At 37.7% G+C, this 14,807-nt stretch overlaps 1 protein-coding gene across 1 annotated transcript; it reads right to left on the minus strand.

Moving 5' to 3' along the window:
• Positions 1-1,267: 1,267 nt before the first annotated feature.
• On the minus strand, positions 1,268-14,807 carry LOC133531876 (uncharacterized). The gene is made up of 8 exons (XM_061870274.1): positions 14,745-14,807; positions 12,567-12,796; positions 12,314-12,419; positions 11,696-11,901; positions 9,571-9,681; positions 9,166-9,282; positions 6,567-6,803; positions 1,268-5,410 (listed from the first exon to the last, which is right to left on the minus strand). The coding sequence occupies exons 2-8, from the start codon at positions 12,789-12,791 to the stop codon at positions 5,294-5,296; spliced, it is 1,119 nt and encodes a 372-aa protein (XP_061726258.1). The 5' UTR covers positions 12,792-12,796; positions 14,745-14,807; the 3' UTR covers positions 1,268-5,293.

The following is a 14,807-nucleotide window of genomic DNA, read 5'->3' on the forward strand; positions in this document are numbered from 1 at the left end:
AGCAAAGCCTTTGATAGCGTCTGCCACAAAATTGTATTAACAAAACTAGAAAAATATGGCATTAGGGGAAAGGCTAATGACTGGCTTAAAAGTTATCTGTCTGAACGAAAACAATACACAGAAATTACTAAAATAGTTCAGAAAAACAAATAACTGTGGCGTCCCTCAAGGAAGCATACTCGGTCCTCTGTTATTTTTAGCATATATCAATGACCTGCCAAACATACTAAAACATACATGCTTTTTGTTTGCAGATGACGCAACCCTAATTATAAAGTCTAGCAATAATAGTGACCTAGAAACTGAAGCCATTAATTAACTGCATACCACGGCTAGATGGTTGGAAAATAACTGTCTTAAATTAAATTTGGCTAAGACTAAAATTATTAAATTTAAAACTCGTAACTCTACGAATATTAACCTTAATGTTAATTGTAACAATTTTAATGTAGAACTTGTTGATTCATCCACGTTTCTTGGTATTACTCTAGATGAACATTTAAATTGGAGAGCACACGTTGAAAATGTATGTTCCAGATTGGATAGATTTGTTTTTGCCTTGCGACGGCTTAGATCTATAGCATCAAGAGAAGCTGGAATGTCAGCCTATCATGGTTATGTCGCCTCAATTTTGCGTTACGAACTTATCATTTGGGGTAAAAGTAGTGATATCTAAAGAGCATTTGTGACCCAAAAAGCTTGTATCAGGGCGGTAAGCGGAAGTGAATATAAATAAGCAAAGGCCCAGCAGGAAGCCACTTCAGCTGTATCAACCTGCGCAAAAGCTAAAAGTGTCCAAGTGAAATGCTTGCAATATGGCTGTTAAAATATTTAATAGAGTCCCAGATGACCTCAAAACTCTACCGGTATGTCAATTTGAAAAAAAAAATGTTTCAGTGCTTGCTTGGTAAATGTACTCAGGTAAATGTAAAGGTACTCTGTAGATGAATTTTTAAAATTATATTTATTATGAATAGTTAATTAATTTTGCTAATCTTATACTGACTTTGAATTTTAATGTTTAATTTAACTCCTCATGTAAATAATTATGTAAATATTTCTACGCCGATGTATGCCGGCAGAATATGCTGACCTAATACCTTCTACTAACCAACAGTGTATGTACCATATTCTTGGAAATAAAGTATTGAATTGAATTGAATTGAACACCATTTGACTTTGACTTTTGGTAAAATACTCAGGTATATTTCCTTTGGGTATCTATTCATCTAAATCTGCCTCCTAAGAATAAAATAAAACGACAAAATAACTATACATACATCACTTTATTAACATAATGTTATACTTTCATAAACATCAAGGTCAACGTGGTGAAGACCCCTAAGGTAAGGTAAGACTACAAGAACCCTCGTATTTGTATATAGTAAACACCCCTATGATGGGACAGGCACTAATGGGATGGTATAGACAAATCCTGTTCAACAAGTATTTACCATCAGTTTTTAAACGCCGGCAACATTTTACCATAAGCAAGCCAAAGAGCTGTTAAGTTTAATTTTTTATTGATATTTGTTAGTTTTAAAATTAATGGCGAGATAATTAAAAATAAATTTCATTAAATAGATAGAAAACATAAAGGATGAATTGGGCATTCAACGTTTAACGCATAAAGCAGTAGAAATGTTACAGGTGTCGGTGAAATATAAAATATAGTCCAAATTTTCTCTTAAATGTACCATGATTGGTGCCGTTAACATACGAGTAGGTACTTCGTTCAGACACAGTCACTCCGATCTCCTGTAAGTGGAGTACCTATGTCAAATGTAAGAGGCGACGTCGTCGGTCTTCCCCGCGTTGAACTTATTCTAACAGTCACAAACCAACGATGGTGACTGTTCTTATCCAGATAAAATTAAATTAATAGACAATTTACCCTTCCAATGCCTTATTGAACCTTTTAACTGACTATCCGATATAATACGCAATAGTACCTAATTGTAATTTGTGTACCTTAATTTGAATGCATTAAGGTTCAATTTATTTATACATAAATAAGTCATACAATGTATAATGGTACCTATGTTATACATACAATCGTAATTTAATGGAGAGCTTTTCAGTTGAGTACCGTGTTTAGGCCCCGAAGCGTGCTGAATGGCCTAAGTAAGGTACGAGGTTGAAAAAATTATATCAATATTGTATATAGGTAATACTTTTTCTATGAGTCAACTAAAATAATTGATATAGTTCTGTGAAAATAATACTTTTTCTGCTAAACAACCTAAATAATTAAACAAAATCTGGTAAGTATATACTAGTAGATAAAAAGGATAAAATAAAAGACGTCAATGAACTTATTCAATAAATAGAAACGCGATGATGTGTTTTGGTCCTTTGGTTTTTTTCCTCTTGACCGCGGCGAGACGTGATTGGTCAAATTCATTATAGTTCTCGAAAGCGTTTCGTAACGAAGTCATTATAGTTGAGTCGGAAGCATTAGAGTGAAAAGAGTGCGATTATAGTTTGGTTTACGATGTCTTAACTCGAGCATTAAAATCGTCAACTAGAAAAAAATTACATATAGGCAAGCAATGTCCGCAAAGGGGCTGCTTGTGGAGAACTGTTTTGTTGAAGCTTACACAGGCTACATGTTTTGTAGCTTATTTTTTTTATTACATTAAAAATAAAATATAGATATAAAGTAAATAAAATACAGCAAGTTTATCTATTGTTATTCTTAAAATAAGTATTTTAATTGTTTGTTACATTCACTTATTAAATATAAATATCCATAGATCTATCATTTTAGATACATGGTGTCGCTGCCATGGCATTTCTATTTAAATTATTGTTAAATATAAAACAAAACTAAACTCACGTGACCACTAACTATACTTTGGAGATGTTTCAAATATTAATTCAATCTTAAATCTAAAACTAGCAATTATTTATTCTATGTATACGTATACGTCTAACAACAAATGCTCCGTTGCCAATAACACACATATAGTCTGACTAAGCTAACTTTGCAGTTGCACCAGATGAACGGAACCAAGTGTGGGGGTGTCATTGTAAACGTCATATTTTCATAGAAAATTGACATTAATGATTACATCGCCACACTTTGTCACTGCATGAAGAATTAACTTAGTCCGACTCAAATATTTTATAAATTCTCCAAAGATGCAGTCGTCATCAGATATATCCGAGCGGTCAAGTTGTTCACAAATATCTGAACAAAGCATCTATTATAAATAAATATTATAGGACATTCTTACACAGATTGACTAAGCCCCACAGTTAGCTCAATAAGGCTTGTTGTGGGTAATCAGACAACGATAATGAAAATGAAAGAAAATAAAATAAATATCAAGAAGAAAGGGTAGGTTCAGATATTTGTGACCACATTGGCCGCTCCGATATATCTAAAGACCACTGATTGTACATTATCAGTCTTCTAAAGGCCCGAGCACACCGGATACATGTGCGTAGATGTGCACGTGCGCGTTGCAACATACAGATCTTTATGAGAGAAGGCACACTGCTTGCGTGACGTGTGCGTGAACGGCTCCGACATTTTAGCGCATGCGGACGTGCACGCCTACGTCCACGAAGCCGGTGTACTCTGGCCTTAAATACCCTATCATATTGACGATTTGCGAGCAAGTTGCGAGTGCGCAGCGAGGTCGCCGCGAGCGCTCAACGAGTTCTAAGATACTGGGATTCTTTGAAAATATGTTGCGCGCCCGCGGTACAATCGTTACGTGCACGGCAAACTCGCTACGCGCTCGCCTCGCTTTCAGCTCCAGTGTGATAGGTCCCTAAAACGTTCCTCAGTCTCAATTTATGAGGAAAAAAACATCTAATAAACTTCTAAAACTAAATGTGGAAAGTAAAGGTAGGTATACATTTATTAAATGCAGGAACCGTACTCAAAGCGAGCATACTATAGAGTAGCCACGTGCGTAAGGGACAGAACATACGCAATGCGACGAAATTAAAAGCAGTGTTTAACTTTCCTCACAACATACCACCTGCAGCCCACGCATTTTTTTATAAATTTTATTTATTGGGTCATTACCTATGAAATTGGCGTTTTTGTTCATAAGTATTAGTCATGTCATAGTTTATTTATTTTAATAGTAACTTCGAAGTATTTTCTAATTTCATTAGTGCGCTACATAACAACGATTTTACATACAATTATTTGCTACTTTTATTGTTTTATGTATTTAGAATACCGCCCTGAAAACAGCTCTATTCATGTGCTGCCGGCTCGAGTATTTAAGTGACTTATATTTTTCTGACGGGACAGATAAAAAAAAATGAGATAGAAAATGTGCCTTAAAAACGTCTCTGATTACTGGCAAAAAAAATTTTGGTTTGAAAATGCCATCACAAAACAATCCGCAAAATTCATTGTATGAAAAATTGAATTTCTTTAAATTTCTCCATACAAAACGCCAATTTCACAGGTAATGATCTAATATTTAAAAAAAAAATACTTATGAATGTAGTCGGGTTCATTGTTTCCCACCAAGCACTGGTGGGTAACAATAACACGTCTACCGTTTTGAAGTGGCACTTACGACTTAGCATGCTTAGAATTAGTAAGAAATCAAAAAAATCGATAATGCCTTTTTTTAATACTACGTTGGTGGCAAACAAGCATACGGCCCGTCTGATGGTAAGCAGTCTCCGTAGCCTATGTACGCCTGCAACTCCAGAGGAGTTACATACACGTTGCCGACCTTAACACCCCCCCACCCCTCACACCTCATTGAGCTCTGGCAACCTTACTCACCGGCAGGAACACAACACTATGAGTAGAGTCTAATGTTATTTGGCTGCGGTTTTCTGTAAGGTGGAGGTACTTCCCCAGTTAGGCTCTGCTGTAGATCTGGAATGACATCCGCTGCGCTGTGCCCTACCACACAAAGCGAGATGATATTCACAATTTAAGGACGTACCCGGGTCCAAATACTCCCACATAACTCCTTATCATCTTGTAGATTCCTAGAGTTTCTTGAGGCAATCTGTCGTGACGTACATATAATCACGCCTATACCCCGCAGCGGTAGGCGCGGACCACGGAGCTCCACTCGCTACGATCCTGACATACCTCTCTCGCATTTCCAACATTCCTCGCACCTCGCGGTTGGACCTGGCCTTTCTTTAGTAAGTATATCCGCGGTTACGTTACATTATTGCACACAAGCATGTTTTATAAAAAGAAGCGATCGTTCCAATAGATAATTTCAGATTAAATTTATATACATAAAAAAACGTTTCGTAGCTATAATCTTGTTGTTAGCTGTGCATCGGGTGCTATTCAGTCTTCGTCGCTGAGTTCGATGACCTCTCCGGGCTTGGTCAGCGGCGGGCGCGGCGGCGCAGTGGCCACGGTGGTCACCGTGGTCACCGTGGTCACCGTGGAGCCCGGGCTCGGCTGCAAACAGTTCATTTACTATACAAACAATAGTGTTTTATACCATCGTGATATAATGGAGATCTTTTTTCGTCGATTGCCGTGTTTAGGCCACTCAGCAATGGCCTAAGTAGAACGGGATTGAAAAGCTTGATTACATCACTATTATACAATACTTATTCTATGAGTCAACTAAATGTTTTTACTACTATACAGCACACTTATAAAAGTATCTCAATAGATAAAAGAATAGAACAAAATATATCAACGGGCGTTTTGTCGTCTTGATTGCGGCAAAACGTAATCGGTTAAAATTCGGCGTTCGCCTTTTCGCCGAAGTTTTATTGACCGAATTTCACTTACCAACCGACTTTTCGCAGATGATTTACTTTGGCAGCTAACATTCGACTAACTATCACTATGACAACGTTTTACTTGGTAGATTTATTGTTAAGTAGATTATTATTACTAATGACATACAATATTTGGAATACATTACTTTTGCTAAATCATTCATTTGGCAAAAATAAATAATACGATAACGTCTAGTCATTTGTCAGATACAAGATAGGTGCGACGACGAGCGAAGCGAAGATGCGACCTAACAGCCTTTATTGCATTTGCACACGAATAATGATATTGATTTGCGATCATGCAAAAAAATTGGTTGGGAAATTACATTTGGCAAAATAATTTTCGGCAATGATTTAGAAAACCGTCAAATTCATTATAGTTCTATAAAGAGTTTCGTAATGAAGTCATAACATTTTTTTTTTATAGGACATTATTACAGAAATTGACTAAGTCCCACAGTAAGCTCAATAAGGCTTGTGTTGAGGGTACTTAGACAACGATATATATAATATATAAATATTTATAAATACTTAAATACATAGAAAACACCCATGACTCAGGAACAAATATCCATACTCAACACACGAATAAATGCCCTTACCAGGATTTGAATCCGGGACCACCAGCTTCGTAGGCAGGGTTACTACCCACTAGGCCAAACCGGTCGTCAAAATTGTTTACGTGTGGACGCCAGATGAGACTGTCACCGATTTATTCTCTAATCAAATTGGTAAATTTAATCATCCCTTCTGGTGGCGCCTTTAGACTCAAAATACTCGATCCGAGAGACTAAAACAAGTTTGAGATAATTCTAGTACCCTACCTGTATCTGAATGGTCTTGTTGGAAAGTATGTTCAGCAGCACAGAATGTGCGTCCCGTAACTGCTTGGACGCCAGACCATCCTTGCTGGTTTGATTTTGCTGGCTGGACGGTTGGCTTGTTGGTTGGATGGCTTGTCCAACTTGCTGGCGAGGCTCGAGGTCCTCGAGCATATGCTCTGTGGTGTTTTGGATCTCGATTACATGTTCTCTGTCTTGTTCCGGGTCGGCATCCGATTCCTAATGGAATAATTAAAGTTATTACATGTGATGTGATCCATAATTATACAATGAATAAATTATTTACAAAATTAGAAAAAAAAATACATTGAAATACATTAACATTACAATCAATAACAAATAAAATTAGAATTTAAAACTAATAACACAAAACTAATAAATTCCAGTCAGTGAGACGCCCTCTGCAACTTATCCCAATGAAGCTGGAATGCTTATTATAAAAAAAAACATTGATAATGATAAAAATAGCTTATTATTCAAGTAGGCATATTACAATGTGCTTATGAACGTCGAATAAAGCTACACCGGCTCTAACCCTACACCTCTGACCCGAGAAGATTTAAATCCCCCCTCAATTGGAGGAGGGTATCCCAACATGGACCGGCATGAAACTCGGCGGGAAATATCTTTACAAAACACTACATCTTATAATTAACCTGCATTAAATAAGAAAAAATACAATTTGAATTGCTATAGAATTCATGCAATCACATACACAGTAGGCAAATTTGGTTAAAAAATATACAAATACTAGTAGCTCTTTCAAAAAACATATTAAATTCTTACAAAAGGAAAAGAAAATAAATAAAAGACATGAGAATATATATTATATAAATCTGACTGAAAAAAAAGCGATGGTGGCCTAGTGGATATGACGTCCGACTTTCAATCCGGAGGTCGCGGGTTCGAATCCTGGCTGGTACCAATGAGTTTTTCGGAACTTATGTACGGAATAGCGTTTAATATTCACCACTAACGTTTCGATCGTAAAACCGCTATTTTTAAACCGGTTTTTAGAACATTACCATAAAGTTCTTGTCAGGTTAACCGGTTTAGAACAATAAATTAACAGCAAGTTTTGCTGTCATGTATTTTGTTACGGATACAGTCTCCATGTATAGTTTTATTTATGTTATGACCTACAAACACAAGTTTTTGGCGTCTTAAGCGACTTAGCGAATAAGGATTTTCGAGGTATTTGTCCACGAACAATCTCCTTTTCTCAACTTCCATGGTCGAAACCTTTGAAATCGATAAAGCCAGTAGAATCATATTTTCACCATTAATACTTTAAAGATTTCTGATTGAATTGTGATAAAAAAATATCCCGGTATGTTTTTTTTTGAACCGCTATGTGCCAATTATAAAAATGATTAATTCGATACTAAAGACGGGAAATTCCGTTAAAGTAAACAGAAAGTAGACAGAGTTGCATTAAGTTCGCCTTTAGTACATCCAGTTTTTCTTTGTGCAATAAAGTTTAAATAAATAAATAATCTGCGGGAGTTTCAATGCAGATTATCAGGGGTCGTACAAAAAGTGCGGATGACGTCAAACCACTTATAGGATGATTTCAAATAGTATTTTTGATTTTCATAAACAATTATCACTTATCATTTATCAACCTCTTTATTAAACGATACGGGTTAGCACTGATTGACTAACACGTTATTTTCTCGCGGATTAGCAAAGTAATATTTCTTGTTTTAATTAGCATGGATTTCCGCAAAGTAACGCCTGATTCTATTAATTATTTAAACGATATCGCCAAAAAGTTCATTGTAGCATATTTTAAGTCTGTGACAACAATAATAGACTTGTTAGAAAAATAGTCATCTATGCATAATTTCATTAAATAATAAGTATAATAACATCAAATTATCTTTTTTTTATTTTTACTAATCTTACCTACTGCTCCCACTTTTGACTATTAAACCTATTTATCTGAGGATCCCACAGACTTGTTCTAACTAATTTCAAATAATTATACCTTATGGTAACAGTTTCGTGAAATTTATTTTATTCACTACATCACCCTACCTGTATTATTAATTCCATGGATTTATTTACGATTATTTTGTTACTTCATTAATACTACTTTGTTACTACATGTCACACGGAAGTTTAAATACAAACTCAAACATAATCCTGTGTGCAAGATTACGTCATTTTTACGTCATCCGCACTTTTTGTCCGACCCCTGCAGATTATTATGTAATCATATTAATAATATTGTAAAATAAACCATGGAGGTGAAATTTGAGGCAAAATAAAGATCATACGCGACACTTCCTTCCCGTATAACAGTCAGTTGTCTCGCCTGTTCCGCCTCGTCCCAAGGATTGTAGAGAAGCTTGGCTAGAGCTAGTAACTCTCCTGAGATGTCCTCGTCTCCGAGGGTTATACGGGACACATTCTTCCCGTAACAGTTATATAGTAGTCTCCCCTGTTGTGTCTCCTGCCCCTCGTCAGAAGGGTTGTAGAGTCGCTTGGCTAGAGTCAGTAACGCTCCTCAAATGTCCTCGTCTCTGAAGGTTATACGGGACACATTCTTCCCGTAACAGTTATATAGTAGTCTCACCTGTTCCGTCTCCTCCTCCACGTCAGAAGGGTTGTAGAGTTGCTTGGCTAGAGCCATTAATGCTCCTGAGATCTCCTCGTCTCCGGTGAGGGTTATACGGGATACGTCCTTCTTTGGCTGAAAACAATACATTATTTAAATTTCGGGTTTCTCTCAAATAAGTTAATGGCTATAATTTCCTTTTTATACAAGCTTTTATCGCCGACTGTATTTTTCTTTCAAACGGCAACTAATACTCATGGAGACAATTCTATGATATTTATATTTTAAGATTTTTGTTATCGTATGTATGTTAGTCTGTAAGATATGTGTATATGGGCCATAGTTGCCTGAAAATAAATTATATTTAATTAAATTAAATGTTGAAGGCACTCTCGAGCTGCCCGGGCACGCCGCCGCACGCACCTCGGCCTGCAGCGGGTAGAGCCGGCCGCTGCGCAGGCAGTACATCTGCAGCGCCGCGCCGCGCGCCAGCAACGCGCGGCACGCTTTACTGCTCGGCACCGCCACCAACACCTGAAATATTACTTTTTTTTACTGATACAAAAAAAAAAAAAACACAGCATTACAGTGAACTAATGTAACGACGCACGGTACTCTAAACAAGATAGGACTAGTTTAGTCTGAAATTAGGATTTCAATAAATAAATATAATCTATTCTGTTCGCGACTGTACGCTCGGCGTAACAACAGCGTCAGTAGTTTTGACCGCAACTAACGTTCGAGTCCGCTGGCGCACCTGCCGTCTCACTCTGCTCCCGATCGTCTTAGGGAACGGGCCCGTCCCGGCTGCGTTCACGCGTCGCACGGGTCGAAATATTCTTTAATTTTTAAAAGAAACTGAATAGCTCATTAGAATGATAATTACATAAGTAAAAACGTATTTAAGTTCCGTCTTGCACCCCGAGTAAACGGTACTTCAGTGTTGAAACGTTATAATTTTAAGAGTGTACTTGCTTATAGTGCTAATAGGCTTTATATAGCGCTAATTGTGCCTTATTACATGCTCAGAGTTTAGCAATTTCCATTATTTGCAGTTTTCGCTTGTGGAACTGCGGCGTAACGGTAAAATCCCGTTACAATATGCCTGCCCATACATTTGCTCCGACTTTGAATTCCATTTCATCATCTAGTAACTTTTCTTCCGCTTAACGTTATATATTAGTGTTTTTAATAGATAGATAGATATTAGTGTTTTTAATAGTATTCAAATTCACATTCTTGCCACTTTGTTATGCACCTGCCTTGTAACTCCGTTCGGGTAATGAACACCCACCAGCTGCATTCTGCTCCCTGCCGCCTAGCTTAGAGACATCATTGTGGTTCTTTCCGAGCGGCTATTCTGTACATGTGCCTAAGGATGGACGTTGCAAATTCCAGGGTGCAAGTTCCGGATTAGAAAACCCTCAGCGGCGCGGTTCCTTGTTTCCGGCCGGCCGCAGAGTACCGAGGGATGCAGGGGCCTCCATCCAGCACTGCACCTGCGATCCACGGCACTTCCCATCGTTCCCCAGCAACCCGGAGGGTCCGGCCGCGGCAAGCTAGCGCGACAGGGGAGTACCGCCCTGCCACGGAATCTGACAGGCTAAAATTTAAATTAACGGACCTTTACCACGGCCCTCGCTCGGCAAAGTTCTTTTTTCTAAAATAAAATATTTTTATTTGAAATCGTCTGGGTGTTTTCTTGACCACCCAGCCTTACCCGCTTCAACCTTATGCTTCGTAAACAGACAATTTTGAATTTATTTCTCTATGTTATTTATATTTAGATGTTACCTTAATTTATTCGACTTGGATATGTTTGTTTTTTAGATATGTTTTTTATTTATTTTTTAATTTAACTTGTTTTGTGTATATGGACAGTTGTGTCTGAAATAAACTTATTGGTTTGATTTGAATTATACGTCTAATTTACGTTCTGTCATTCTACCGGATATTCACCATTCGAAACTGCATTCAGTCATTTTCTAGATTGCAAGAACTACTTGACAAGAACTAATCATGGCCTGCGCTTAAATTTCTTTTAAAGTTAAAATATCAATCCCTTCCGACTTCGGGCCTTATGCATTTTATTTTGTTACACTGACTGACATTGATTAGTGAGATAGAAGATAATAATAGCGGGCCCACTCCACGAGGGAAACTCAAGTCATTTTAACTCACTACCCAGGTACTGTGAAAATCACTTCTTATTTCCGTTCTTTTCTTATTCTGTTCCTAACAGTGACATTTTAGTAATAAAAATACAGTAAAAGTATATTTTTCCAATTAGCAATTTTTTTTGACATGACTTTTTAGGACAAATTAGGTCCGGAAATTACGTATCCGGTGCGATGAGTGAAGACGATTTGTAAAGGAATTTCATACAGCCTTTCACACCTAGGCCTGTAAACCAACCTTCTTTGTGTTTAAACGTCAAATTGTGACACAACGTCTTGGCATTCAACCATCAAATAGTAGCAGATTCTTAATTTGTTTTTAGCTGTGTAACCCTACGAATAAAACAAATTGACTACATTTTTTTTCGTACCTTGGCATAGACGAGTGGGTCATCACTCAACTTCTGGTAGATCACGTTATTGACGAACACTCTCGCCGGCGCCAGAAGCTTCTCGGCCGTGTCGTCCGTGCGGGGCGCGGCGGCCTCGGCGGCCTCGCTGGGGGCCGGCGCGGGCTCTCTAGAGGCCGGCGCGGGCTCCGGGGCCATCCGAGCGAAGGCCTTTACTTTGAGGTAGCCTGGTGGCAGAGGGGTTGGTACGATTACGTTAAATAAAATGGACGTGGATATTGTGAATTTGTAACATTATATTTCCAGTAGGTTTTATACAGAGAGTTCGTGTTGATAGTTTTAACTATCTGCATGTTCTACCTTAACCCTTAAATGCATGATTTTTATCAGGTAATTGTTTGCTGATTCTGGGAAAAATAATAAAAAATATATAACGTCAATTTTTACTGCGAAAACAGTATTAGAGGTTCCATAGGCTAAATCATATTTGTGTAAATATATAATTGTAGGTATCATGGAATAGATTTTTATTTATTTATGATTTAAACTTTATCGTACAAAAAAATGGCGGACTTAGTTCATAATGGCATTCTACTCAAACAATTGAAAAACAAAGTATATAATTAAAAAAATACAAACTCGTTTTGACGGCGGGTGCCACCGGCTCCGGTGCGGGGTTCGAGGCCGAGTCGGGCATCTTCGGTCGCTCCGCGGCCGGCTCCCCTTCCCTGTCCCCTTCAGTACCCTGCTAATTAAAATTATAAACTGAAATAGATGTCATGCACTAAAGAATACGTTTTTGGCGTTCGATAAATAACTTGACGTGTAAACGTGCCCTCGGGGCCTACTTGCTGAACAAATGCTTGAGTTTGGGGTATATAGTAGTACACACCGGTAGTGCCAGCCGGACTCTCGGCCTCAGCGCCCAGTACTCGGCGTCGGGCGGGGGCGCCTCCTGCTCGCTCAGCAGCAGGTAGCGCCGCGCGCCGGCCCGCACGTACCACGCGCCGGCCTGCTCGGCGCCCGCGCACAGCACCGCCAGCGCGGCCGAGTCGCGGCCCGCGCACCACGCGCTCGCGGCCCGCGGCGCCCGGGACAACTCCAGGCGGGATGACATTATAACTGCCAGGGAAATGCAACTTCAATAGTACAGTCCGACGAAAATTATAATCAACATTTTTTTTAATCAGGTCGGGTAAAAATTAAATACCTAAGTAAGTAACAAACACTTTGTTGCACAAAACTAGTAGAAACGTAACATTGTATGACAAAATATCAGTTGCAATTAATAATTAAGGAAAATTATCAAATTTGCCAATAACCTAACAAAAATATTTAGTTCTAAGCATAAAGTTATGAAAAATGGAATGCATTGTGTATAGGCTTTTTATATGACTCTATAAAACATTCAATGCCGTCACGAGATGAAGTAGGTACGCATGCTAGCTGTACAGTAATAAAAACCGATCTTGTTGAACAATTGATGTATTTACGCAAATTTTGTTTGAACTTAACCTAAGTATATTATATGCAGTTTGTTCTGTACTCTGTAGGTACCTAATATAAGGCACAGAGTATTACTTATTATAATAATTGAGAACGCACTATTCGCCAACAAACTGTCTTCAGTTTGGCAAACCTTTTTATGTACGAGTATATACTCATTAGTAATAAAAAAAAAAAAACACACAATTTCGTACAAACTCATAAATAAAAATGACAGATTAAGACAAACGATTAATAGCAAATTAATAGTTATTCCCCCTAGTTACCACCAAGTTATTACCAGTGGTAACTACTAGGAATTTTTCCCCACCTTTTTTATACGGTTTTTAGGATTCCGTAGCCAAATGGCAAAAAACGGAACCCTTATAGATTCGTCATGTCCGTCTGTCTGTCCGATTATGTCACCGCCACTTTTTTCCGAAACTATAAGAGCTATACTGTTCAAACGTGGTAAGTAGATGTATTCTATGAACCGCATTTAATTAGGATGTTTACACAAAAATAGAAAAAAAAAAACAATAAATTTTGGGGGTTCCCCATACTTAGAACTGAAACTCAAAAAATCTTTTTTCATCAAACCCATACGTGTGGGGTATCTATGGATAGGTCTTTAAAAATGATATTTAGGTTTCTAATATCATTTTTTCTAAACTGAATAGTTTGCGCGAGAGACACTTCCAAAGTGAAAAAATTTGTGCCCCCCCCCCCCCCTGTAACTTCTAAAATAACAGAATGAAAAATCTAAAAAAAATATATGATATACATTGCCATGCAAACTTCCACCGAAAATTGGTTTGAACGAGATCTAGTAAGTAGTTTTTTTTAATACGTCATAAAATTTAAAAAAAAAATTCATCAAACCCATACGTGTGGGGTATCTATGGATAGGTCTTTAAAAATGATATTTAGGTTTCTAATATAATTTTTTTCTAAACTGAATAGTTTGCGCGAGAGACACTTCCAAAGTGAAAAAATGTGTGTCCCCCCCCCCCTGTAACTTCTAAAATAACGGAATGAAAAATCTAAAAAAAATATATGATATACATTACCATGCAAACTTCCACCGAAAATTGGTTTGAACGACATCTAGTAAGTAGTTTTTTTTAATACGTCATAAATGGTACGGAAACCCTTCATGGGCGAGTCCGACTCGCACTTGGCCGCTTTTATTTATTTTAAACATTATTGCACATCAAAAAAAGGTACAAATGGCGGACTTAATGCCTAAATGGACTGTTTTGAACCGTTTTTAGTATTGAACTCTAACAAAAGTTTAAGTGGTAACTACTGGCAAAACTGGGAAGAAAAAATCCCAGTAGTTACCATCTTTGGTTCGGTTTGGCGGTAACTACTGGATTTTTTTTCCAGTAGTTACCGCTGGTAAAAGATGGGAAAAAAATCCTGGTAGATACCACGGGTAACAACTTGGTAGTTACTAGTGGGAATAACCCCTAATTAAGGCTAAAATATCACCAAATACATATCAGGGTGGTAAAAATTCAAGACACAATTTTATCACATGATATCTGGACGAATTTAAACTAAGCAAAGCAAAACAACTCACTTTCACCGTCATCAGATGTATCCTCTTCCTCATCAGCGGGATTAGTCGGGGATTGTGCGGGTG

This window comes from Cydia pomonella, chromosome 26, assembly GCF_033807575.1.
Source record: "Cydia pomonella isolate Wapato2018A chromosome 26, ilCydPomo1, whole genome shotgun sequence".
Taxonomy (NCBI): domain Eukaryota; kingdom Metazoa; phylum Arthropoda; class Insecta; order Lepidoptera; family Tortricidae; genus Cydia; species Cydia pomonella.